The sequence below is a fragment of the Corvus brachyrhynchos genome, unplaced genomic scaffold (assembly GCF_000691975.1).
Source record: "Corvus brachyrhynchos isolate BGI_N302 unplaced genomic scaffold, ASM69197v1 scaffold94, whole genome shotgun sequence".
Lineage (NCBI taxonomy): Eukaryota > Metazoa > Chordata > Aves > Passeriformes > Corvidae > Corvus > Corvus brachyrhynchos.
Window position 1 is genome coordinate 88,274 of NW_008238330.1, and position 27,818 is coordinate 116,091.

Here is a 27,818-nt window from a genome sequence, read left to right on the forward strand (position 1 = left end):
GGCAGATCATCCAAAACCAATAGTCTGAGGGCTAGGGAGCAGAGGCAAGGTTGAATGACATAACAGGGGCCAATGGGAAAATGGATGGGAGGGGGGAGAGGGCCAGTGGCCAGCAGAATCTAGACAAAGGGAGAACTTTCTAGCACAGCGTTGTAAGGAGACACCACTTTTAGGGCAACTCGGGGAGTGTAAAGGGGACTTAGCCATTGCAACAGTAAACCAGATGATTTGTGCTACTCTGGCTTAGTTCGTTGCTGGGTACAAGTCTGAACTATGATTTCAGGAGGGGCTATCCTCAGAAGTAATGCAAGATACATAATGGTATAAGAGAGAGCAGGATTTATTCAGCATCTAACGCAACCGGGGGCTTGTAACCACAAGCCTCAGCGTGCCCTTGGGCAGAAGGGACGCAGCGTTAGCCTCCACAATGTCCTTGCTGGATGGCTCGGTGGAAATGGCATGGGATGGGTGCATGCACTGGCTCCTCCTCAGAGGAAGCACGTCGGGCGGCCGATGGATTAGGCTCGCGTTAGCCCGGAGGCAAAGAAGGCGGGAGGGGCTTCTGGTGTGGGTTCCAACAGGTTTATTTGCAGGAGGGCCCGGGGCCCGGAGCAGCCTCGAGAAGACGCGGGCTTGCCCCTTTATCGGGGGGTGGAGCAAGGCAGGGAGAGAGAAAACAACCAATGGGGTACAAGCAGAGGGGAGGATACAATTTTTCAGAACAAATGGGGAAAACAGGGAGGCAGGAGTCATAACAGGGAACCAATTAATAACTAAAAAAGGGAGAACTTTCTGGAACAGGGGGAGGTAATTTAGGATTGGGAGCCACCCAGGGGGAGGTAACCTAGATCTTAGTGATCTCTTCTGGTGACTGACATTTGATGATTTCAGCCCGAGAGCAGGCTGAGCTACCCCAACAAGCATCATGTAAAACCTGGTGTGGCGGATCATGAGCTGTGACCTTAGCAAGACATGTTCTTTTATGGATGGGGCACCAGCATGTTTCCCTGCAAGTAGTGTTAGGCCCCTGGCATTTTTTGTTTCTTACTTGTGTTGCTGCAGGGATATTGAATATTCCATGGGTTTTTTTCAATTAAGATACCCTTTTCCAAAATCTATAGTAAAAGAAGACAACTGCATGTTTCTCTGAGATACCCAAAATCGTTTGGGATTCTGTGATAGAAGAGAGCATGTATGTTATTTGTGTATATTATTGTATCTACATGGGCCAGAGTTCCCCTTTGATGGAAACTGGCCATGGGCTGCCACTGACTAGATATGTCTTTCTGACTTTCTAGTGTTTCCATGGGTTCCCAAATAAGGGAAGCACTAATCTGACTAATCTGGTTTCCTGGATGGCTTTCACCTCAGTACAGGTGACCTAGCACAGATGAGGCACCCAGCTTTTAAACTGTTGATGCTGCCTCACTGTGATACCCAGCGTGTGTCCACATGTATATACACGTGTGGGCCTTATTTCTTTTCTTTGACATGCAGTGAGGAGGTGTGATGATGGGCTAATCATCTGAATTGGCCAAGTACTTTGAGACACTCCTCCAAAACAGGCCAAAAACCACAAGTTTAAGGAAAATCTGCAGCAAACTCCTGAAGATGCTTTACTATGGTGTACTAGGGTAAAAATGAGATTTGTCAGTCCAAGACTACTTAATTTTATCCTTTCATCCCTCATGGCAATGATATGAGGTGACTTTATTGGGAATTGATTGTACCACATTTGTTGCTCTCCTTTATGTATTTCTGTCACTGTAAGTCTGCTTACTCCAATCTCATTTGCTCTGGTGGACTCAAGGATAGTAGAGATAATAGAGAGGGAAAAGACACAACTTTTAACTATGTTCTCCCATGAAACAGTGCCATTTAAAGTACAGAGCCTGTTTAAGTATATTCTGATCAGTTCTGATCAGCTTCTGCTCAGCTAGAACCTCGGGACCTAGGACCTGTTCTCAAGCACTCTTGTTTATGTTGCCCTGTTTATAAAAACAAAACAGTCCTCACAAAAAACCAAAAGACAAGCTTAAAGGATTTAGGGAATTGTGCAAGCAGGTTCCTTGAACTACGTAAGTATAAAAAGCATTGGATCTTCTGACTACAAAATTGATGGCTTCTGCCATCATTCCACCATATGAAAAAAGCCAGAGAAACTTATTCAGGTGCTTTGGTTTTCAGGGTGTCACTAGCTATATTAAGAGTTCTGCATTCAGAACTGTAAATAGGCTTGAAACGCCCTGTCTTTTGGGGGTGCTCTGTCAAACACGAGGCCGTTTCAGATTGTTGAACTCAAAATTTTCCTGCCTGTGCCTTCCTGTCATATTTAGTTTCTTATGTTATTGGTGTTTGTACCAAAGCCTACTTGCAAGAGAGAGCCTGGTCTCTAGACTGTCGATTTCTCTGGGCAGCAGAGGCTGCCTCCTCTCCTTTCAGGTGTCACAGCATTCAGAAGAGGGACAAAGTTCTTTTTTCCTCTCCTCATGCATCCCCTCAAAGATTACCACCCAGAATACTTGTGTGCTGGGAGCGCCAGGAATAGAAATGCAACCCAGCACGTTAAGTTTCATACAGGCACTGGCATTTAGAATTGGAATGGACATTTATGTGCCCACACTGTGCATATTACCACTGCTGCAGAAACAACATTACAGACACTTCTGGTGGGATCCTCTTACTCTCTCTGCAGCAGGAAAAAGAGATTTTGTAAAACAGAGAAATAAATTCCTCTGCTTGCGTGCATAGCCCACTTCTGACTTGGCAATATATTTTGACTACTCTCTGTAAACCGTATTATCATGCTGTCTTCAGGCAAATGCTACTTTTGCTTCTATGTAAAAATCACATATTTAAGTGCAACATGACTATACAATTTGATAGTGTAAATGCCAGATGGCATATGCTACTGCAGTAATTGGATGGACACCTTTCAGGTCTGTGACGTGCCTAGTGGAGTTGCAGTTGCTATATATGTAATAATTAACTCTCAGTGCCGAAAAAGTACCTATATAGGCACATATACAAAAAAATCACATAAATTTACTACACAATATAGTAAATATTAGTGTGTATGTGTAGATACATACATACAAAGTACAGAATATTTGTGTAGGTACAGAGAGATATAGTAACAAACATATATGTGTGCATGGTTGTAATGACATTTCCTCATATCACATCTATCAGGTTACAAGCAGGTAATAATTTTCGTCTTCTACTCACAGCCGAGCATAATAGCATACACTCATAAATCAACATCAACATGGAACATTGCTTAGCAAATATAAATGTATGTGCATTGCAGAATGATCAGAGATTACGAAAATATATCAGAAGTCAAAAGTAGCTGCTGGAGAAATGCTATGTCTTTAGTTTATTGAGATTGTTTGGAGGATCCTAATGTACTGTCACTGAAAGAATAATTTTTCCTTTACAATCTACTTAGCAAAGATTTATTGATCCTTTTCCCCTTCATAGAGAATTACTGATCCATTTTAGAAAATCAGATTTTCACACCTTTCATGAGAATGTGCACAGCACAGTTCTCTAGGGATTGCCAAGGAAGTTGACTTTGACATGAAATCCCTAGGTACTGGCACACAACAGCCTATAGTCTCATCACTGATTTGTTGCACAGGGTGGTAAAATACTTTTATACATTTATAGAGAAATGATTGCACTGCAAGGACTTATTTTTTCATGCTAGTGGATGTATTCAAGGTCCTGTTATTTGTGTAAACAGCATTTTTCAGGGGGGTTGGTTCTTCTCATCTCTGATGTTATGAACAGTAAGGTAAGATAAAAGTTGTTGAAATTCATGTTGCAAAGCAGTACGGTACTGTAGAATTTTTCAGCGTGTGTAAATAACTTTCTTCAAGATATGTCTACTCTCTGTCCTCATTATTGTAGTATCCCAGGTAGCTAAGCATTAGGCATGTTATATTGAAGTATGCATCATAATGAAGGTGATTTATTATAATTAAAACAGCATGGAGAGCAGCTTTTATTAGACATATTGTTTCACAGGAGAGCTTAATAAAGAGCATTATTATTAGTTATAGATCTGTGTGAAGGATGTTGTTTACTGAGAGTTATGTGAGTATTAGTCAAAATCTGAAGTTGCTCATTTGAGCTGTCCACTGGAGGGGGAAAAAACAAACCAAAAACATTCAGCATAGCAAAGAGAAGAATTTTAAGATTGGAGGGGAGAGAGAGAGACAGAGACAGAGACAGAGAAAAGGAAATGCCAAGTGCATGAAGTGTTCTCTGCAGGAGCAGTTCTAGAATACTTTATTACATATCTACGGAGACAATGGCATGGACTGTAAGTAGCTCCTGTCTCTCAATATAATAATGCACATAAAGTCGGGGTCAGATTGGGTTCGCTCTGGGCTTTGATGCTGTAGAAGGTCACCAAGGGGATCGATGGACAAAAATGAGAGCTGAGTTTCATGCAATCAATGAGATTTTTCTATTTAAAGTGGACACTGGGTGTGAGTCTCGGAGCTTCAAATGTGCTTTTGCTCAGCTTGAGCAGATTGAGAGAAAGATGTACTATAAATGTGTTGTTTGTTTTAATAACTGCTGGCACAAGGACTGCATATCTAAACAGTTTAGTCTGACGAACTCTATTATGAAGTTGCATGAGCTGTGAATAAATGGACAAATTAGCAGCTACTTTGAATGTTATTACACTGAGTTTTTATTCTGTTTCTGTAGAGTTGTAATTGCCTGGCATTTAGATAACCCTTAAAATATGATTAGAGAACTACTAAATCATTTGGTTCAAAATCATGTGGGATTTATCTGTTCTACAAAAAATACTTTCTACTATTAATTTCCTAGTCTTCTATACTCATTATAGCCAATTCATTAATTTCTTTAGAAATTGTTCACATTTCCACATATTAAAACAAGTTCTTATCTGCCTTTGGTTAAGAAGCTTCCTTCTTCTGAGTAGCAAATGGATACTTGGTACAGGATTGCTTTGATAATTTTCTTCTTAAAGTTTCCCGGCAGGTGAAAGATCATACATTGTTTTGCCTTTATTGTAAACAGTTATCTCTGTAGGAAGAGGGAAGCAATCAGGAAGAATGTGATCAGTGAATTTGACATAGCTCTAACACTGGTGACAGCAAGTAATTGACTGATATGGAGGAGGTTTATCTCTGTCTTGAAATTTTTAAGAAATTAAAGCAAATTATAGACCAATTTCTAATCACTGATGTATATGATTTTAACTACTTTGCAGTTAATGGAGTTGTTCCAAATTTACACTGCCCTAACAGATGCAGGTCCTGACACTGTTTTCAATTTCAAAGCAAGTCAGCTATTGGACTGCACTTTGTAAATGAGGAAGCCACTTGAATCTGGGATTTAAAGGATCTGATTGTACGGTTTTAAAAGCTAAAATAGCTAAATACTCTTCTCCCCCACTCCCTCAGCTGTTCTCTTTCAGTAGATTTCAGAGAAATAAAGTATCCTATATTTTCTGAGCTTCCATTTCACAAAGTGTTCAGATATTGAAGACTGTTTATCCCACATCACTGCATAAGTAAATGTCCACCAGTGTCTATGAGGGAGGAAAGGGGGAAGCAGCAAACCCAAACCACTGCATTTTTCAATCTATTATTAAAAATTTCCTTTTGATGACAGTTAATACATCGAATTTATTCCATCAACACAATCCCCAGACAATCCCAAACCAAAGAAACAAACCAAGGCCTTGACAGACTTTTTCATTTAAATATCTTAAATACAGAGTAATTGCAGTTTTATGAGAAATGGAAAGATCATTGGAAATCATAGATTGTCTACAGTTCAGGTCTAAATTTGTTTGCTAGATTCTGAAAAATGCTCCAAAGAAGAGTAGGTGTACAGAAGAGAACCTAAGCTTCTGCCTTAATCTAATTTCTGCTAGAAGGGTCATTTACAACTCAAGCAGAACTTATGTTCATCTGAAATGATATTTTTGTATTTTCATGTATGCCTCGAGTAAGAACATTTCAGTTTATATTATTCTCATTAAAATTAAAAGCAAAACATCCTCCACCTCAGCTTCCTCTTTTAATGGTCCTTAGTGTTGCATTCTAGGATGTGTTAAACATTTTCTAGTTAAGTATTTTTGATAAAACATAGAAGTTAATGAATTAGCTGAATTTTTAAAAATTAAAATATTGACAATAAAAGCCCATTGCAGTAAGCACATTCCACTGGAAAACAGGGCTGTGCCAGTTAATGGAAAGAGTAAGCAATTGCAGGTGGCTTATATAAAACTCAAACAATAGCACAATGAGCCAACCTATGATAAATTGGAAGGTCATATGGAAAAGGGTTGCAGGGTGGAAAGAAATTATCACAACATCTGTAATATTTTTCTCTGGGCACACCTGAGTCCAGTATTTCTCTCTTTGCTTTAGCTGCAAATATAGGAAGGTGATAAACCATGGCACATACAAATTCAATTGTTAATTTGTAGAACAACTGCTTTTATTTAACAAATACTGAGGTGTGTGCCTTTTTTGGACAACAGGTCTGGCATGATTCTCACTGACGAGTCACTGAGAGTTAAATTATGTGTTTTGCAGTAGACACGACTGCTGCCCTTTAGGGTACTTTCTTTGAGTTAAGTGTATGCAGCCTCTTTTGACCTCCTCAGAGACATCAGCTGATTTTTACAGTCACCCCCAACAGGGTTAAGTTCTCAAGCATTCACTCATCAAAATGTTTTTGAACTTTATAGTGAAATTCCTCCTTGCAGAATAAGGAGCAGAGGCAACTGGGTTTCTATGGAAAGATTTTTGCAGAATTAGGTAGTGATTAGGGCATGCTTCCCTGATACGACCTTACATATGAAGCTAACAAAAAGATGGTTGTCCGATTCTCTGGTTTAAATGTACTGTATATTTCATTTTACTTTATCTTTCTGAGTGTTTTAGAAAAGGTTGGAAGATGAACTGCACATATAACAGCAAGAGCATATGGACCACAAGGAAAAGAAATACAAATGATCCAAAACTGAGGAAACAGATGAATTCAAATGAAAAATTTTGCACACTCAGAAAATATTTAATGTTGTTTATAAGGACTTCACCTTAATATTCATATTTAATATACTTTCCTTTTTACACTAACTAATGAACCATCCTTAAAAGCAATTTTTTACAATTTCCTCTCCTACCCATTTTAAAATACTGGAAAACAGACATGTAAATTAAAGCTTCCCATGGACATTTTTAACTTCTGCAACCTGCTTATTCAACATTTCATCCTAGGTCTCGCTGATCTTAGCAGCATTACAAGGATCATATTTTCACACAGATGAACCATTCATGGCGATTTTTCCAATAGATTTGACACAAACATTCTTTTCTTTGATATTGGAGATATAAGCTTTCTATTTTTGACCTATTTTTTCTCCTGACCGACATATTTATTGAGGCTATTGTGAGGAAAATCCCACTTTCCATTAATATTTCACTTCTCTGTTTCTTTCTTTTGCAGAATTTCAGGTTGATAGAGCAGTAAGAGGGTCTTGGTTGATGTCAGCTTACGTATGGGCATACATCAATAAAAACAAAACTCAAAGTTTTATTTAGAATTACTATTTAAATAAATACACATGCAGTAGTTAATATGTGTGTATGTATCATTTTGATGCTGTCTTCATGATTCTACTGTTGTAGATCAACATGTAGCATTTATTGATCTGTTCTAAAGGCAGATCTAGTTCCAGAGAAGATTTTGATTGATTGTCCTCATCCAGAGTGAATTCTTTCTCCATCTCTCTAGAGTCTTCTGTGGCATTGGCTGTGGATAGCAAGCAGACAAAAGATTTCTTTTTGAGGAAAGGATGTAATTGTATGTATGTATCGTATATGTATAGGTATATGTTATCATGTTTGAATTCCAAATAATTATTCAGTGCCCTTTGCTTTTTCCATCTGAGCAACTTGATACACCACTTATGCTAAGAGTCTATAAACTATTGGTAGTAGTACAGATATCTCATGTCAATCTTCCATTCTACAGAATGAGATGATTGCAACTAATGCACTGCATAAAGTAGGAATGTCCTCTGTGACTTGTGTTGTTTCATCAGATAAATATTCATCCCCTATAACCTTTTAAATTAAATGTTTTAGTTCTAAGAATTCTGTGCATGCAAATCTCTATTAAGAAAGTAGGAAAATTATTAAATACTTTGCATTTTTTGATTTTTAATATAAAACTGTAAGATACCTTACTGCATATCTCAACACCAGATGTTCATTGCAATAGCTCTCTATTCTCAGTTTAGATCAAGAGGTAAAAATGCACTTGCATTCATCTGGATAAATAAGCTGTATATCCACCCCTCGCTTACTGGTGCCAGATGCAAACACAGAATATATTGTACAGGTCAGGTTTTTGGACCACAGTCAAGAACCAAGCATCAGTTCACTTTCCTTATGCTGTCTAATTTCTACCTCCTCCTGTGGTCTAAATGGTCGCTCACATTTCATCTGTAAGTTCCTTCTACTTGCTGAATAAGATAAAAGGAAAGGGATGCAGTCCTCCATCTTTTGTCTTCCCTTTATAAACTGAAATGTTCACCACAGAAACCTGAAAAGGAAAGGTATGAATGCCAATCTTATTTCTTGGCATTCTCCATTAACTAGATCTCTTGGTTAGCCTCAGTGAGATGCCCACATCTCTCAGGTCACTGTCCAAAAAAATCTCAGACTGTCTTGAACACTTTAATAAAAGCCATCTCCCTGCTTATTTCCATGCTATTAGTTGGTTTGGGGTTTTTTTTAGACCAACAATAATTCTCCCCAACAAAGCTTTGTGTGCATGCCTTTAACCATCCTGAAGAATGTGACTGCTGGTACAGAGTTAATTCCCTTTTCTGACAATCTATACTAGAAAAACATGCTTGGAGGTTATTCTACCACAAATGCATGCTTGGAACAGTGGATAAACCTCAGGCCCTTGCAGAATTCAACTGCCACATCACTTGTATGACTCCCTGAGAACTGGAGTCTGCAATGTTGACTAAAGGGAGGTCTTTGCTTCCTGCCAATTCAAGACAACTTCACTTAGTTTTGAGCTGCAGTCTACCTCTGGATGGCAGTACGGTCACTGTGAAGAAGTCAGAGCTCCTCCAGTTTTCTCTTAGGCAGTACAAATCTGGCAAATTTGTTGTCTTCACTCACTCCATTGGTGTGGTTTGCCTTTACCTCACGCTTTCACAATTTGACACAAGAAGTGAAGTCTCTAGGCTGGAGTCTATTGTTTTCAAGGTTTTCTGTCCTTTCCTCCAAGTGAGTCATCAGTTACAGTTGTTCAGCATTTTGAGAAGCTTCTTTCTAATTGGGTTTTATTACAGTACCTGATCTGAATGCTCTCCAAAAGTTGTTGAGAATGTAAAGTAGGAACTCCTCTCAGACTAGCTATACCCAGTTATAATGTTATTTACTCACAGTTTATTTCTTTTGGTAGACTTAAGCTCTAGCATGTTAAATATTTTCACATTATGTAAGGATATTCAGTGTTGGTAGTAAGTTTTCTTGAGCTACAAGGAAACTGGAGGCATATTAGTCATAAGTGAAAAAACTCAGAGTACATTCTTTTTACCCGTGCCATTGTGAGTTGCAAACAGGAATTGCCTGACAAATTTTCCCCAAGTTTAGTTTAAGTTTTTCTCTTTGGTATTTAGAATGTATCTGGTTTGTTAATTTTTTTTCTTGCAAATAAATTGTGCAAGCTAAAGCAATGGGATTTGAAGCAGTACAGGGAGATAAAAATGGGACTTTGTTGTGAAATTATATGATTGTTGAAATTGTTTTCTAGGTAAGATCTATGCACATTATAGTTCTTTGCTAAAAGTATCATATTGGTGTAAACCTGTGCAGAGCATGCATACTAAGCAAAGTCAGATTTTACTATTGTATCTATGACAGCAACTGGGATACTAAAAAGGACTCAGCTGTGCATTGTCATCAATGTTATAAACTGTGTTCCACTTTCTAGTCTGCCTTTTCAATCTCATTGCCATAAATGAAGTGCTGAATTACACTTGAAGAACCCTAGTGAAGGCAGAAGGATTAGAATAGGTGTTACTGAGGTCATAACTTATTAATGATTTTAATGTCATACACAAGGCAGGAGAGAACCCCCTTTGATAGTGAGATCCTAGGTTTGAGTCTGTATAGACATTTAGAGGGAAAACCAGGAAATTTTTGAAATACTTTTGGAGAGGAAAATAAACACAAACCCATATGTTCTTTAACTTTTATATTCATTGTCAGTGCAGTGTTTTAAATTTTTTCACTGAATTATAGTGCAAGAAGTATTTATCAGGCTCAGAGCAAATTTGAGGTGAAAGACTTTTGGTGATATAGACTAGAAGACACCACAACTGTGCACAGCTGTGTATTCCTGTGTTACATATTTTTCTCTCTTGTAGATCTTCAAATGTCAGAAACAGAAATGCTTTTTCTTCTTATCTTTTCAGAAGATTGTAATGTAAGCACTTGTGTTTCTGGGGTTCCCCCCTCCCCCCAATGCCCATCATATGCATTTCAATGTCATTTTCCTATTTTTCTTCCTACATAACTTTGCGGCTAACTTTGAGCAATTTGCCCACACTGCTGCATTCCAGTCTCACAAAACCTGATCTCACAAAATCCCATTGATTTCAATATGTATAATTAGTCCAAGGTTACATGCTTGAAGAACCAGTTTATACCCTTCAGATATAAATAAATGACCACAATATCTTAAAGCCACAATTTAACCACAGTATAAATCTGGCTTTGTTTTCATCACAGCAGTTCAGTTACTCTGTCATAACACATTTAACATATCTGGTTGGGCTTCTCTTAGTGCTTTTCAGTATATTGTCATCTTTTCTTTAAAGACCCCTAGGGACGCGTACAAATACTGGTTCCGTTGGGAGAAAAAACTGTATAGATGGAGTGACATGAGTCACATGGGGTGACCTCTAAACATTGGGGTTTGAAGCCCAGCATAAGTGTTCACCTGTGTTGTCACTTCCCCATGTGATACCTCTTCTTTTTTTGTGGTCTTCCAGATCACTTTGATATCAAAGGATATGTGTGTCTTTCAAAAGCTTTACCTTACTCGTGATAGTAGTTGTGTGAGAGGTGGATACTAATGCCTTTTCATTTAACCATTTCTCTTCATAAGTGTAATAAATGGTTAAAAGGTTTTTTTTTTTGTTAAAAGGAAGTTAATAAGTTGATTATTATTGTGACTATACGGGTGTAATGCTGCTATGTGATCGCTAGATGGTGGCACCAATGGGGGAAGAGTGGTGGGTCTATAGAAAAGGGGAGAACATTCTGGAATGTTCTTAAGATGACTTAATGGTTTATGATGTAAACATCTTGAGGAATTATTGGTTAGAGGGCAAACCAATCACTCGACACCCCAGAGATTGATGGAGCTGAACGCCAATGAGGACCCTAGCAACGAGCCACCAGAGGGAGGATCGGGGCTCCACCAATCATAACATCAGAGAGACTATAAAAGGGCCCAGGAGGCTCAGCCACCGTGGGGGCGGGGTCTTCCTGAGGAAGCTGAGTCTGGAGGAACACCCTGTGCGTTGCACAGTTGTTTTTTTCTGGGTTGCGGAGTGTGACTCGGGCTTATCTCGACTCTCCGCTCCTGGTTTTTCTTTTTAAATAAACGAGCAGACTTCTATCTCACCCAAAAAGTCCAGGCTCCGTTTATAACAATAAGTGCACATTCATTCACTTTTCCTTCTTTTCTGATGTTTGTAAAAACAAAATAAAAAGTAGTGGAAGTCTGCAGCTAGAACTCTTCTTCAGAAAACAAGCCCAGTTGAACAATTTGTTCAACTGTTTGAGTGGTTAGATTGTCTGTCCTCCTCCAACTCAATTGCTCTGCTGGAATCAGACAGGTTGGGAAATTATGTAGAGTTGGGAACACTTCTCTGAGTGAAGCTTTGTGCATGTGGCCATGTGAGACTTCTAAAATTATAAATGCTTTAAACTACTAGATAGGGCTGATTTTGATGTGATAAAGTCCAGGGAATTGCTGCTTAAGCATGCAATTCATGTTAATGCACCCCGATCCCTGGTGAGTTGCTGATTAATCTGATGGGTTATAGCATAGCCTCTCAGTAGCTTTCCTTTAACTGATACATGGAACAGAATTCAATGTTTCTTCACACTGAATGTATGACCTTAGAAAACTGAAAAGGAGTCCAGCTTTTTTTTTTTTCTGATTATTGTGGCTGTAGATTTTTCCTTCCTTTATTAACTTCTGTTCCATACAACATTTGGCCTTGAAATATGATGAGATTGATATTCAATGCTTAATACTCACAGTCCTCTAAAACTGGAATTATTTCCCCGTCCCTTTCCTCTCTCTCCCCCCATCCCCCTTCCCCTTGCCTCCCAAAGTATTCCCTTTGGAGTTCAAAGCTTATGAATTTCTTGTCTTCCCACATGAAGAGGTACTTTTGAGCCCAACAGAAATTTTGTTGTGTGTGTTAGGATTTGAAGCTGAAAGATGAGCAGAGGCAAGTTTGAAAACTTCTGGTAGAATTGTACAAGTAGTGTTACTTATGTGGAGACTAGTTTCTCTTTTCTGCTGGACTTTGGCAATAGGGAATATCTGTGCACATATCTTGGTGCTACAAAACTGATCTCATATCCTAGCTAAGTATCAAGTCTGAGAACATTTAATGGTTTTGCTGTTTTGACTGCACAAGCGAATCAATTTTTTGTAGAAGTGTTTTGATTCCATGTAGGAGTTGCTGGTTATCTTTTACTAGTAATTCTCTATGTAGGCCTGTGGGTGTACTACTTCACATTCTCTTGGAAACAAGCAAATACTTTGTGATAGTCACTTAAGTGGCCCTACTTGTGAGTGCAAAATTGGTAGCATATGCTTATTGGGGAAAAAAAGCTTTTTCCAAAACCATTGCTGCTGCTATTGCAGTAATGGGATATCAAACAGGCAAAATTGTATGTGTTGTCAATGTCTGCAATATAATTTCATTGACTTACTATTACCGCAGGCCTGGTTCCTACGGTATATCACCGTGTCCCGCAGCCATAGGGAGGAGGAGGAGGAGAAGATCCAGCAGGCAGGAATTGTGCAGCAAGATTGATTTATTTAATTATTTTACAAACTCTTTTATAGACTTTTTTCAAGGACCAGCCACCCCTTGGGGGTGATTGGCCAAAATCCTAAAACATCCATTACCAGAATATTTTCTACTATACCATAAACAAGACTTTTCAAGGTTGCAGGTGGCTTGGTTGTTTACATTCCCTGCTACCTCTTCTGTGAGAGAGAAAAGTCTCTCACGGACTTAGAAAATTAACAAGAAGATCCTCACTAACAGCATTTTTGTACCTACAACTTACAATGTTTAAAGTGAAGGCATGATGGTAAGCTTATATAAGGTGTCACATTGAAGTAATCACCCACCAACTTGATTTTATGGCAAAAGAGAACATTTTAATATACACATGAATTCTGAGGACACTCCAGCTTGCATGAAAACACAGAGGTCAAAGTATGTGATTAAGCATTCAGATACCGTAGTGCTGAGAAACACTTAAATAACCCAACAAATAAATGGATGAAGTAAATGTGGGTAAAAGCAAATATGAAAGTTGATTTTAATCTATGAATAAGAGTTTGGTGTAAAACAAAAATAAAAGGGCAAAAAGAGGGGATGGTTTAATTTTACTTACCCCACATGTGGCCACCTGTATTTATTTGGTGCTTGTGGTGGCCAGTGAGCCTGTGGTACAAGGGACAAAGAAAGTCCACTGGTGAGACAGTCCCTAGTACCAAAGATTCCTCCCCAGGCTAGGGTGAACAAAAAAAGCTTCCCCCAGCATGCTTTGCCCTGTTATGCCACTGTACCCTAGTTCTGCTTCCCTGGTTGGCCGTTGGCCCCCCTGCCCCCTTGTTACCTTTTATGTCCCTGCCCTAGAAGGTTCTCCACTTCAGGTTCCCCCATTGGCCCTTGCCCCTCACCACTCCCCCAGAGTTTTCCCATTGGCTCCCATTCCGTAGTCCCGCCTTTGTACCGCCCCCGTGCCCTCAGATCGTTGGTCCCTGATGCTCGATCCGCTCCTGTACTTAAACCTGGACCCTCCATTGTTCTTTTTCTTCGTCCCTGGAACCGTTCACGAGTGTGGCTGCAATAAACCTCCTCCTGTGGAACCCCATATGAAGATCCTTTCTGGCTCTTTGCTGTCGACCCATTTACTGGAGCTGTCCGTGCATGCGTGTGTACGCGTGTGTGAGTGTGTGGTGGTCCTGCCGAGTGGCTTCACTAAGGAGACGCCTTTAGGAAGGTCGCCGCACCTCGCGCTCCAGCACTGACAAGCCGCATGGTCCATGACAGGTGCTTGCCTAAGTCTCTTTGCTTATGCTTTTATTTTGCCAAGATTTCTCTTCAGCAATCTTCAGAATAATGTTTTAGGTTGGAATCAAATGATAAAAAGGATCCTGTGTTTGAATGCAGAAGAAGCACATGAGCTGGGACTGTCAGGCCTGTGAGTTGAGCAGAGCTATCTGTCTGTGTGAAGAGGGAGCTCAAGGAAGGCCACAGATGTATGGGTGCTCCGCTCATTTTCCTAAGTTGTAGATCTGAATCATTGTACTGGGGCTGGCTGGCTGGAGGCAAATTGCTTTATAGCAGCACATCTGATGCTGTGTTTTGGATTTGTGACTAAAACAATATGGATGACACCCCAGTGTTTTGGCTATCTCAAAACAGTGCTTGCACAGTGTCTGCGTTAGAGACAGGTAAGAAGCTGGGAAAGGACAGTCTCTCCGTAAAGCTTCCCTGGAGAAAGACTATTTACAAGAGCATGTAGTGATAGGACAAGGGGGAATGACTTCAAACTGAAAGAGGATAGGCTTAGATTAGACAGTAGGAAAAAATTCTTTTCTGTGGGAGTGGTGAGGCATCAGAACAGGTTGCACAGAGAGGTTGTGGATACCCCATCTCTGGAAATGTTTAAGGCCAGGTTATCTGGAGCTCTGAGCAACCTGGTCTAGATGATATTAGCATCCCTTGAAACCCAAATTGTTCAATTCTATGATAGTGTTGGGATGTCTGACCCCAACTGACCAAAAGGTTATTCCATACATATGATGTAGCGTTGAGCATTAAAATAGGGGGAAAGAAGGAGGAATTGGGATTATTTGTGTCTATGATGTTCATCTTCTCATGTAACTGTTACGCACAGTGAGGGTTCACTGCCCTGGAATTGGCTTGTCAATGAGAAGTAATGCTAAAAATTCCTTATTTTGGTTTGCTTGCATATGTATCTTATGATTCCCTTATCAAACTGTCTTTCTATTGATCCATAAGCCATGTCTTCCTCTATTTGTTTCCTCCTCAGCCTGTGGGAGAGGGGAGTGAGTGAGTAGTTGTGTGGGTGCTTGTCTGCTAGACATAATAGCTCACTAAAACAGTGCAGATCTTCAAGAGGGAGCAACTGCTGTAGCCACAAGCAGGAATAAATGTCTTGGAGGAAAATTTCAGTAGGTTTAAAAAATAAGAACCACCTACTGGGACTTTAAGGGTAGTCATATTGATAACTGCTTGGAAAGGGAATATTCCTGAGGAAAGTACAGTGGTAGGAAGAAAAGAAAAAGTAACATAACAGGATAGGTCTGATAACAGCAGACATGAGCTCCTGTTTTACAGCGTTTTATTTTTCTGCTGTTCTCTGCAATTAAGATCTGCTTCCCTAATTCTTCTTGAGCTCTTTAGGCTGGGAGAATGGAGGGCACGCATTGTAACAGTCTGAGTACAGAGGGCAAGGAGAAAGCATCTTTTGCTCCTATAAGACCCTTTGAAGTTGTCCCAGGGTTGAGTTTGACAGGTACAATCAAGACCTGCAGCAGCTCTGTGAAATGTATCAGAAGTGCCACCAGGTTAAGAAATGAGAGATGGATTTTTCTTGATGTAAGGAATAAATTGGTTAAGTATGCATTAGCTAGACTATTTGCTCAACACATGAGAAAATGGGTATCTGTGGATATTGAAAGCAGGTAAATCATTAAAGGACTAGGTTAACAAAAGGAATAAATGGATAAAATTATTAATGGTCCACTTAAATATAGTGAAAATTGTCCTAGCAGTAAATACAAAATTTTGTGAGTGTGGTTTGAGGAAAGTTAGTTTTTATGAAACTCTAAGTTAGATATTATTAAACCTTAGAAAAGCATAGACCAAGAAAGAGTTCAGTAAAGACTCTGTGGGGATAGATTACTTATGCAAATTTTCACAGGAAGGCTTAAAAGTTGCAATAGACACCCTTGCCCAGCTCTCTCCTTCGCAAATTGGTTAAACAATGTATAGGGATTAGGTGACTTGCCTGGCAATGCAAACAGCTTCAGTGGCAAAACTGAGCCTCCAAGGTGCCATCCTTCCTATTATAAGCATTTAGTGGCAAACTTCCTCTCCCACAAAGGAAAGACTATTTTTTGTTAAAAGAGGACTAAGAGAAAGGTCAAAGATGGTTTGAACACTGTATGATCTCACAGCTGTGCTAGTATACTCAGGCTTGCTGCAGGAAACCCAAGTGGCTCTTTGGCTTTGCATATGCAAACTATAAATACATGTAGTCTCTAGGTTGAGAAAACTAATCATAAATATGGACATAGGAATGAACTTTTCCTTAAAGTAAAAAGCAATGATGCTTTCTTCAAATATATATGCCAAACAGACAGTATCAATTTCCATTTGTACTGACACATGAAAATAACTTATAATGAACAAATTTGAGATTGTGATTAAAACTCGTATTCTGCATTTTATTGCTCTATTTTTGTATTTTTAATCACTCTGAAGTTATTAATAGCTTTTTAATATTCATTTTTGGGATGCTAATGTTACCAAAGCAGTTATTGTAATGATTTGCATATTTGTGCATGGGTTGTGCATGCAAAAAAAAGAAAAAGAAAAAAAAAAGTGCAAATTATGCTATGTCCTTAAGTAATATTAATAATTTGAAGGAAACTTTTATTTTTAACACCTATATTTATTAGTTGTTTTTAAAAAAATAACATGAAGCTTGTAATAGGTTAAAAAGTAGGTTAAAAGTAATTTGAGACAAACAGTATTATGAGATTATGTTGACCTGTGTTTTTTTGAAACAACTAAACTACATTTAGGGATACCTATTGATATCTTGTTATCGATTTCAATGACAAGAAGAACAGTGCCCTTACATAGATCTCAGTGATTTTTCATGAGGAGAACTGAGTATGTGTTTTTCCCTGTTGAAGCAGCTGGCAGCAGTCCAAAAGGCTTCATTTAGAACGCACCAGGCTTGCTAAAACCTTTTTTATATATGTAATATTTGCATATGTACATGTGCATACATTAGATATACATGTCATAAGAAATAATAGGATCTTTGGAAATATTTTTCTTCCGTTGAAACATAAGGAAATCAACAGCACTTGTGACTGCTCTCTGAGCAGAGCAGTGGTAGTTACTCTTCTAGGGTGTAACTGAGCAACCCAGTGATGTCAGCCAGTTTACAAAAACCAGGTGCTCACAGGAATGTGTTGGTACAGTTGCATGTTTTGGTTTACTCTCTGATCTGATTTTTCCTTCCTTAAAATATTGTTTGTCTTAAAGGAGTTTCCTCGAGAAACAATAGGGAGCCAATTGTAAATCATTGTACGGCAAACTTCTTTTATTAGAAGAAACAACAAACCCTCCAAAAATCCCTCAGCCAAACAGTATCTAATAAAGAACAGAACTGTTCATGTAGGAAAATATCAGCATATTTGAGAAATGCTTCATTCATTATTTATTGATAATCCAGTTACTGTAATTGCTGCTAAAATGATTGGTAAATGTTCTGCTGTTTTCCTGTTGTAAAGCATTAAACAGAAAAACTGCTTTGTATTGAAGAGATCCTTCTGTATGTCCAACACATAATACTGTTGCTGTGTGTGGTGTGTGACACATCTTACCCTAGCATAAAGAGCAAAACACTGGGAGTTTGTAAGTATACCTGCAACTTCCAGCAGATTAAGGCCATTGATGAAAAGGCCAAGCACCCTTTGGGCTTCAAGTTCTTAAACCCTCATGTAAATTGCATTAGAAATGTAAAGTTGTGTGATAGTTGAAGGCATGTTGATTTTGGAATACATTTAATTAGAAATTAGTATGTTGTGATCTACAACATGAAAAGAAAGATGTGGTACCCAGGTGTTGATGAAGACCTGGTATGAAGAAAAGTAACCCTGAAGATCTTCTGTGTAATGATTAAAAAAACAATTGCACTCATTCATCAATGAGAAAGGCTTGGGAAATATAAAAAGCCTTGCATTATTGATCTGCAGTATTTATGGCATTATTAACTATGTTTAGCAGTTGTAGCAGCAGATTTTGCTGTCAGATGATCTCAGCATAGGAGAAGGATAGGAAAACGATTTGAGATTCTTCCTCTTAAACTGGAAGCTGCAGTGCATCTTCTAGTATCTGGAAAAAGAAAATAACATTTTATTTTCTGTGAGCCTCAGATCAGGAGAGGCTTTCTGGTGAGAGCTAGGGAAGAGAGCCATCCTGAAATAGGAAGTGACTTTCCTGATATGGCTGAGTCCATGGCTGACTACATATGGATCTTGATTTGTGTTTTCCTAGACCAAAGGCAAGTAATTGAATTAACCTCTGAGCTGGCTTAGTATTTAACCCATGCTCTGATCATCAAAAATTCAAGTTAATGGTTTCTTTGTTTTGCATCATGAAAATCCTGACGTGTTATGTAAAATTAAGTTTTTGTTTAACTAAAAGGAGAGCTTCTTTCAATTGCTCTGAGTCCTTTCTATGCAGCCTGGTCAAGTTTGTATCTCATACCCGATCAACATTCAAAAGCCATTGTAAGTTTGGTTTTGGTGTGCTTCTAGACGTGCTAATTTCTAAAAGAAAGGAATTTTAGCTGAATTCTGGGTTTGATATTTTTTCACCCAAAGTAATTTATAGTGTCTGCATGGTTGACAAAGCCTGACAAATGCAAATACAGAGAAACGGCATATAATACCATATTTAAATTTCTGGTTAGGCCAAATTATTCTCATCTGACTGCTTTGTGGTGGAAAACCTAGTAAGAAATCTTACACCTAGGAAAGACTAACTCAAGTATGGAGTATTTTATAGTGTTTCTTAATTCCAAAGAGGTTGTTTATGGCCTCTTCTTGTCATGGAGAGCAGAAGGATTATGCTGATAAGAGCATACTGTAGGTTCTAGAAGGATCTTTTAACACATGTAGTATGATCATCTGGAAAGAGAGGCGTTGTGTTTAAGGGCTATTCAAAATAGAAATTGAGCAAATATTAAACAAGAAAAAAGGCAAGTTATGAAGCTGGCAGGCTTGTGAAAAAGCACTTGTGATTTGGTAAACAGGATCATGTCTCTCAGGTGGTCATTGTGGAGACTAAAACACATGAAATAATTTTCAGGGTGAACAAGAAGGCTGTTTTTTTTTTTAAAGCAGGGATCTGTTAGACAGCTAATGTATTACATTAGGGTAGAATGGTATTTTTCCCATAAAGGTAATAAATACATATATAGAAATGCTGCTTTTTTTTTTCTTTTTTCTTTTTTCTTTTTTCTTTTTTCTTTTTTCTTTTTTTTTTTTTTTAATGGAAGACAGTGCTTTCCTCTTCATACTGGATTTTTTTCCAAGCCTTCCAGTAAGCTGGCCCCACAGTCTTAAAATTTTAGTTATTCTTTCAGGCTTGAAATTTTCTGGATATTTTCTTATGTTTGACATGACTCCTTCAGAATAGAACTGACAGAGCATTGGGAATCATCCATTACTCCTATGAAAAAAATGTGTCAAAGTCTTACTCTTGGTAGGACCATCTTCTAATTTCAGATTTAATTGCTTTCTTAAAGCATCTCCTTTTTTCAAGAAACCAGATGAAAAAGAGTAGGAAATGTCTTGGTTTGGTGATCTTAAAGGTCTTTTTCCAATCTAACTGATTCTATGAAATGTGTGGGAAAGTCTGTTGAAGGCTTACCCACCATGTTGGTCCCAGTCAAAAATGCCTGTTTTGCCTTTGCCCTGTCCTGGTCTCTAGGGCCTGACTGTCTGCTTTCACAAAAATGGGTCAAGTTTTGTGTGACTCCCAGAATCTTTAACTAGAAGAAGGCTGATTTCTCTCACCACTCTCAGGACTTGTTATTTCTACTAGTGGCTGTGTGCTATTGTCTATCGTGTTTTGAGGAGCATGGTAGCTTCTCAGAATAGTAGCTTCTCGTGTCTCTTGACCTGTGTATGCATACAAACTTTTGCTACATGTCCACAGAGAGACAAGCTCCTTTCCAGTAAGGCAGTATGTCATTTAAATGGGGAATCATTATAATCAGACCATGGCCAAAATTAAAGCTCTTGTTACCTAATTAATAAAGGAAAGTTTTGAATAGCTTCACCCTGGATCTGGTACAAAACTCTAAACAAGAGTTCTTGGAACAAGAAGAGCAATATGATCTTTAAATCAGACTAATAATTGTATCAGAAGCATTAAGGTCAACTCTAAGACTTGAAAGCAACATTTAGAGTAAAGCTTCTGTGCTGTGTGTACTCTGGCATTAGTGATCCCTAAGTGTCATGTGTGTCAGAAAAAACACAAAGTATGGATTCATTAGTGCACATATTTCTTTGCCAGCAGGATTAAGAAATGGCTTTTCTGGACTAGAGGTGCAGAAGTCTCCTACAATGAATTATTTTTCCTTACTTTTTCTATGGTGAAACCAGCATTCTTTGCCTTTCTTTCTTTTTTGAAGATTGCAGCATGACTGCCAGGGTACATTTAGAGCAATAAACCCAAACTGATTATAAAATAAATGGTGACCTAGCTATTTACTACTGTGCAGCTTCTGTGTGCCTATTCCCTGCAGCCTCTAGCTAGCCTGATTAGCAAATTGAACTTCTCTTGTGAACCTTTCAGCTTGCTCTTAATAGGTGTAAGAAATATGTGCAACGATATCATTAGGGAAAATAGTGAATAAATTTAGTGAGGGATTTTTTGGTATGACTTGAAAACATATTGTAGTACCTCAATCTCAAGGCACAGCAATTCAAGGGACATTGTCACTTAAAATATAGTTTAAGAAGAAATAAAATTAATTCTATTTTAAGATTCCTAAAGGAACAATTAAAAGCTCTGTAATTTCTGTAAACTTTATTTTTTCGGTCAGATCTACATTATTCTAATAAGCAGTAACCATTTCAATTTCCTCAGAACTTAAAATTGAGTAAATAAATGAAGAAGACAATCCTATCATTACTGCTTAACTTGAGAAGAATATTTCTGTGAAAGGAATCACCATGGGAAGTGATAGTTTTTCTGACTTTCGAAATTAAATTGTTATAGTTCAGTACTATTAATAAAATGAGTATAACTAAGCACTGATTTCTTAATTAGCTACATTATTTTAAATGATAAAACTCTTTTTAAACTGCATGCTGGACACTCCATGTGAAAATAAGTATCACTGGAAAAATAAAATGTTCAAAGCCACACTAGTATTGAGAAAAGGGAGAAAAGAAGAACTTTGTTTTTCTGCTACAGAGAATTTAATGAGGAGAATAAATACAATTCTAGCTGGAGAAAAGCAGAGACTGTTTTGGGTGATAATATTCATATTGAGTGAGATGAGCTGTTGATATAGCAGCTTTTTGCTGTAAGGGAGAGGTAATACAGAAGATTTTAGTAAGTTGAATATGAGTAATATAGGTAAGAGACATAAATATGTAAATAGATGTTCAAGGTCAGAGTAGTGATGAGAGATCAATGACCATGTATCAGCAGTCTTGTTTGTTTTGCGTATAAACATCCATCCAAAGGTGGTGGCAGAAGCGGCTGTGAAGAAAATGAGATTTTTCTCTGTAACTTTTCCAGGGAAATAACAGCCAGCAGGTAGAAATGGTCAGAGGCTAGCAGGGGACAAAAGGTTGATTCAAAGTAGTTTGCATAAACCAGTCTATGGATAGATTGGGATGGAAATATCAGCACATTAGTGACAGCAGATAAAACAATGTTAAAAGAAGAAAGAATCAAAGAAGGTTGTCAGTAAGAGATCTTTATTTATGGGAAAAATATGAATATCTCTAGAAGCAGTAAGATGAAGGAAGAGAACTTTTTCATAAGAAGAAGACCAAGGGAGAAGGTAAGCCTAAATTCCACCAGTATTTAACCAAAAAATTAAATCCAATCCTTTTCCAGTAGAGTCTTTTTAATGTATTCCTCACACAAAAACTAAGCTAAGGTACATCTTAGAATAGCTTTATCCAAATTTGTGATCATGCTCTATCTTGATTAAAAAATTCAAAAAGATACAATTCAAATAAATTTTTAGTGCAGTCATGGGAATAATAAGTCATTATGTAGTGTATATTTTATGTTTACTAGTAGAATTGTTGTGTTTGCTCTCAAACAAATTCATTGTATATGTCCCAAACAGAAGTCTGTGTAATATCATGATTGGGGGGTGGGGGTTTGGGCAGTATTTATTTCATATTTTGAAGAAAAGCAGAAAATTGTTTTCTAGTACTTCTAAGTTAGGGGGGAAAAAAGTCTGTGCAAATTAACTTCAAACTAAGGGCAAAATAAAAAATCTTACTTTGAACTAGAATTTAGAAAGTAATTACATTCAGAGCAACAATGTTTATGGTGCAGTAAGTACAAAATTTAGACCAGTGGCTAAATCAGTACATGAAGCCTTTATAAAGCTCTATTATCACCCAAGTCCTACATTAAAGAAGAAAGTAATTCATTTTTAGACTTCTGCCTAGGGCATGTTTGACACAAACCCTACACAGTTTCTTTTAAAAGCTGTCTTTGATTACTAAATAGTTTTGCTTAGAAACTGCACCTTTACCCTTAAAGTGCAAAGGCAAAGCTTTTAACACGTTGATAAATGTTCTCCTGTACTTCGTAGAGTTAAGAAAAAGGTAAAGGTTTTAGCTTTTAGAAGAGGGTGTGTTACCACAACTGTAATTTGCATTTGCAAATCCACAGGACTTTTACTATTGAATTAAGCCCAACAGCCAGTTTAAGCCATCAGGGAGTCGTAGAGCTGAAGATTGGTGTAGCAGATACTGTAAGTGAATTACAGGAGGTATAACCCACCCCTTAAGGGAGACACACAGCAGGGAGGACCACTTGCAGCACAAAGCTGTCAGGGAAATCTCATAGGAAACAGGCAAGTCTGGAAGTACTACTGCTAGTTGGACAAGAAATAGATGACAAGTTATGTGAGTATCTGCAAGAGATGTGTGTATAATTTGTCACTACATGTGTGGTATATACCGTTATATTTTGAATAAGGGGATTGTGATTCCTTAGTTCTCTCATAACTAGAAGTCTGAAATTCTGAAGCATTATATGCCCTTGCCTCTTACTTAAAGCATTTAAACCCTTTTGACAAAGTTCATCTTGCTGGTTTTATGCATTCTTAGACTTTTCAATTTTGCATATGAAAAGCTGAAACTTTTGTGTGGCTGTCAGTGAACAGGAGAGCCTGTGTTACAGCGCAAAGTGTAATCTGACCTATAGCACCTTCCAGAAAGCAAATGCTGAGTGTCAAGCCCACAGACATCCAGTGCAGAAGAACAGATCCTGACCGTATTACCTACTAAAGATGCATATGTAATTCTTTGCCTCAGTGCATCCTCTCCAATGCCATGGGTCCTTTCTGGGATGGACTTGTAGGTGGGCAGAAGAGAAGGCTGCTGGGCCTGCTGTCATAGCAACTACTCCCGAATTTTTTTTAGGGAGGCCATTAGGAAATATAGGAGCACCCCTTTGATCACTAAGGGATTTTGTAGACTAGGCCACTTGCTGTGCACTGGAATTACAATTTATTATGTGTTTTGCAAAACCAGTAGTTTTTAATCATGCATAATTCACTGCAGAACAGACATGTTTTTAAGCACAGAAAGCAATTGAAGGCCTGGAGATAACCTGAAGTTTAAAAATGTCCAATTTTTTATATGTTTTTCAAGGAAACAAACCTTTCCTTAACCCATCGTTTAAGTGATTTATTTAGTCTTCATGTAGACTAGAAATTTGGACAGTATCTAATCTGTTTGCTTACAGAGAAAGTTGTCGTTCATTTACCCCCTGACAGAGAGAGCTACCCTGGGGGTTAACTACAGGTTCTTATGCTGTCTGAGGGAGGGGGCAGCAATTTGTGTTATTTCACTTTTTATAGTCCTGCCTGTGTGTTTGCAAAGCTGTTTTAAATTCACTGCTAAGAGTATGCCCAGCCATGCGAGTGACTGTGTTGATGTTTACTGCGGTTCAGGTCTCAGTGATACCTTGCAGCAATGAGTTCCACAGGTTTTCCACCACCTACTGTTTGGAAAAGTATAATTTATTATTATTAGATTTATGACTTTTTCCCATTTCAGTGGAGACACCTTTTCTCCTCAGATGAGTTAGGGTGAATAGTTTCTGATCTACATTTTCTCTCTGCTGTTTATTATCTTGTATCCTTTGATCATGCTTATTCCTAGTCACACTCTTCCATAAGCACTCAGTCCTTTCGATCAGTTCATCATTCTTACTGTACCTTTTTCTGATGTATCTTTTTTAGATGGGCTCACCAGAAATGAACAAAGTACTCCAGATGAGGCCGAATTATTGATATACATAACAAATAAAATCCTGGCTCTGTTGAAGTTGCTGTGAATTCACTGTCATCGAAGGGCTGACATTTTTCCCAGTGCTGTCACATTTCCCACATTATTCTTCCTACCACTTTTCATATATTCAACTTCAGAATGTGGCAACTTAGACTTAATCTAGAATCCTACAGATTCCATTAATCCATTAAATTGCTGTTAGTCCTCAGATCAGGAGTTTTTCTCTGTGGACATGATTACTTCCCTCCCCAAACTACTTTGATGAAAAGGGTCAAATTTTGTCCTCATTCACATTTGTTATGGATGTTAGTAACAAATCTTGAGGTTAGTTTTGAATAGCTGAAACTAAGAGAAGCAGCACAGACTGAAACAATGCTGTTTGTGTTCACAATGAACTTTAGCTGCAAAATCCGCTAAAATACATTATTTAGTATATGAAAGCAAACAAATTTTTTGCCTCAGTAAATGACTGTCCATAGAGCAATATGAGTATGAGGCAAAACAAGCCAGAGTTTTTTCACAGTGTCTGCAAAAGAAATCTGTTGGTTTCTGTTTCCTCTCCAGAAACCTCTAAGAAATGTTCAGATTGTTGCTGCCTAATAAATACAGTAAATGAAATGTTAATAAATTGCCAACAATTTAGCCTGACAATAACATGGATTGACCACATTGATTAAATTGATTATGTTTCATATATTTACAATATGTAGACACAAGCCTAATTTATTTTCTGAAGAGTTCAAGGTAGGTATCACCAGTTTAAAAAAAGGCAAAACAAAACAATGGAGTAATGTTTGTGGTTGCTATCTGCAATAATCTAATGCTGACAGAGAGCAGTATTTTATTTAGTAATTAACAGTGTAAAGGGGAGAGAAGCTGTCATGTTGGTTCTTAAGCTGGGGAATGTGATGAAAGATGATATCTGCGATCTCATCCTTTCCACTTGTTTAGGATTGTCAGAATGAGAAATGTCAGCGTTATGAAAGCTCAGCTCTGCTCTTGATATGATAAAACCCTTCAAAAGCCAGTCTTTCTTTCCCTCTCCCCCTCCTTTCTCCCGCTCCTGCTTGCACTTGCTTTTTTTATTTATCCTGTTTTGTTAGATGGCAGAAATATAATTCTTTTCTTTCTTCCTATTATAAGCCACCATTTTTGTTTTATTATATGTTTCACAACCCCTAATGCCCCACTGAAAATTACCTTGTTAAATGACAGTGTTTCAAAGCCATGAATCCTTTCCACCATTCCCTCAGAGGTTTGAAACAGTCAACAGACTGTAAAGAATAAATAATAAAAAAGTATTGATTATTTTGATGACTGTGAGATTCAATTAAGTATTAATTTTGCCCTCCAGTGGACCTATCAAGGTATTCAAAAGGGAGGATTCGGCTCAACTAAATGCGTGCTGAGTGCTTCAGCCTTAAATAGGGAGAAAATGTGTTTACCTACAGTATTTGAAGAGGAGTGCATTGATGCATAGAGTCCAATATTTAAGTGCTGTGCAAATTAAGCCCTGGTGACAGTGACATTGTTTTCGGCACTATGAGTATTGACTAAAGAAGTGCATTTGATGACAGCTTAAACTATTTGTATTGATTAACATTTTCATAGATTATCATGTGTCATATCAAATTCACTTTTCAGACATGAATACATTAAAAAACCCATAGGCAAACATCGACCAATGTGAGGACGGGACAGAGGGAACATGCTAGCCAACCTACTTGCTCGCTGGTCACCTGTTCTCTGCATAACAGCCATTTAGGCATGAACTTTGCAATAAATAGCTGCTAGAGAGAGCAACAAGGTCACTTTTTCTTTTTTTTGTTTTTTTTTTTTAATTCTGCTTTCTGTGCTGTCATGATATTATGCTTATTAGTTTGCAAACGGAGTAACCAGTGTGCTTGGAAATAATGCCTGCCACCCAAACGTCCTCAATGAGCAGAAGATAAAACAGATTCTAATAATCAAGAAAAAATTTAGATGTGTATATATGTGTGTAATCTTTTGTGGGGGATATAATGTTGCAAACACAAGAATAATTGCAAACTGTATGTGTAAGTATCTTCCCTAATTTTATCTTTTAGAAAATGGTTTCTGTGTTTTTTATTTTCAAAAGAAAAATGTGTGCTTGTGTCTTTATGGACTTTTGGAGCATAGTATCCCAACGGCAGGAGCAATTAGAAGAAAACAGTATTTCTGTTAAAAGTATGTAACGAAATGGCTATTTGATGCTGTGTATTTTCATAGAAATGCTGTAATGCTAGAAACTGTGTATTTGATTTTGTTAATGTTGTACAGCTGAGGATGCCTCTTTAAATCACTATGGAGCACTCACAGGGGGGTCCTCTTCTGGGGTATCAGAGCATATAGGAATTTCTTTTCTTACTATGCTAAGGACAGGGTGAGGTGTAAAAACATACACACAAAAAAAGCACATCCCACAATTAAAGCTGTGTTGGTTATGTTGCTTTCATAGAAGTTTTTCTCCAAAGCATCCTGAATCTCTCCACATGCTAGTTGAGCTTTAATAGGGTGGGGAGTAATGGAAAACTCATTGGATCTGTAATAGCTCTTCACTTGACTGCAGCCAGCAATAACAGCAGGAGCAGCCAGAGATAAGAGAGAGAGAGAGAGTGTGTGTGTGTATGTGTGTGTGTGTGTGAGAGAGAGGGAGTGGAAGAGAGAGTATACGCACACCAAAGCTGCCACTTTTTTTCCCCCTCACTCTTTTTTTCCCCCCATCCTAGGATCCAATGATAGCTGGACAAGTCAGTAAGCCCTTGCTGTCACTGCGGAGTGAAATGAATGCAGAGTTGAGAGGTGAGGACAAGGCAGCTACTTCAGACAACGAGCTGAATGAGCCCTTGCTTGCGCCTGTGGAATCAAATGACAGCGAGGACACTCCCAGCAAGCTCTTCGGTAAGTCTGTCTAGGTATTTCATTTCACTGCTACCATGTTGTCCGGAAGAGCAATCTCCCCCTGTTCTTTTTTCTTTTTTTTTTTCCTTTTTCTTTTTTTTTTTTCTCAATTTTCTTGTAAGTAGGGAAGAGTAGCTTGGAGCATGCAGGCACACAGTCCTCTGCTCTCATTGCAACTGGTTACCAGAATGACAGGATCAGTGCTG

General features: G+C 38.1%; 1 protein-coding gene across 1 annotated transcript in view; it reads left to right on the forward strand.

Moving 5' to 3' along the window:
• POU6F2 (POU class 6 homeobox 2) overlaps positions 1–27,818 on the forward strand; it is a 331,945-nt gene that overhangs the window by 44,296 nt on the left and 259,831 nt on the right. The window contains exon 2 of the mRNA XM_017734610.1: positions 27,441–27,612. Within this exon, the coding sequence (XP_017590099.1) occupies positions 27,441–27,612 (172 nt within the window). The remainder of the gene's footprint in view (positions 1–27,440; positions 27,613–27,818) is intronic.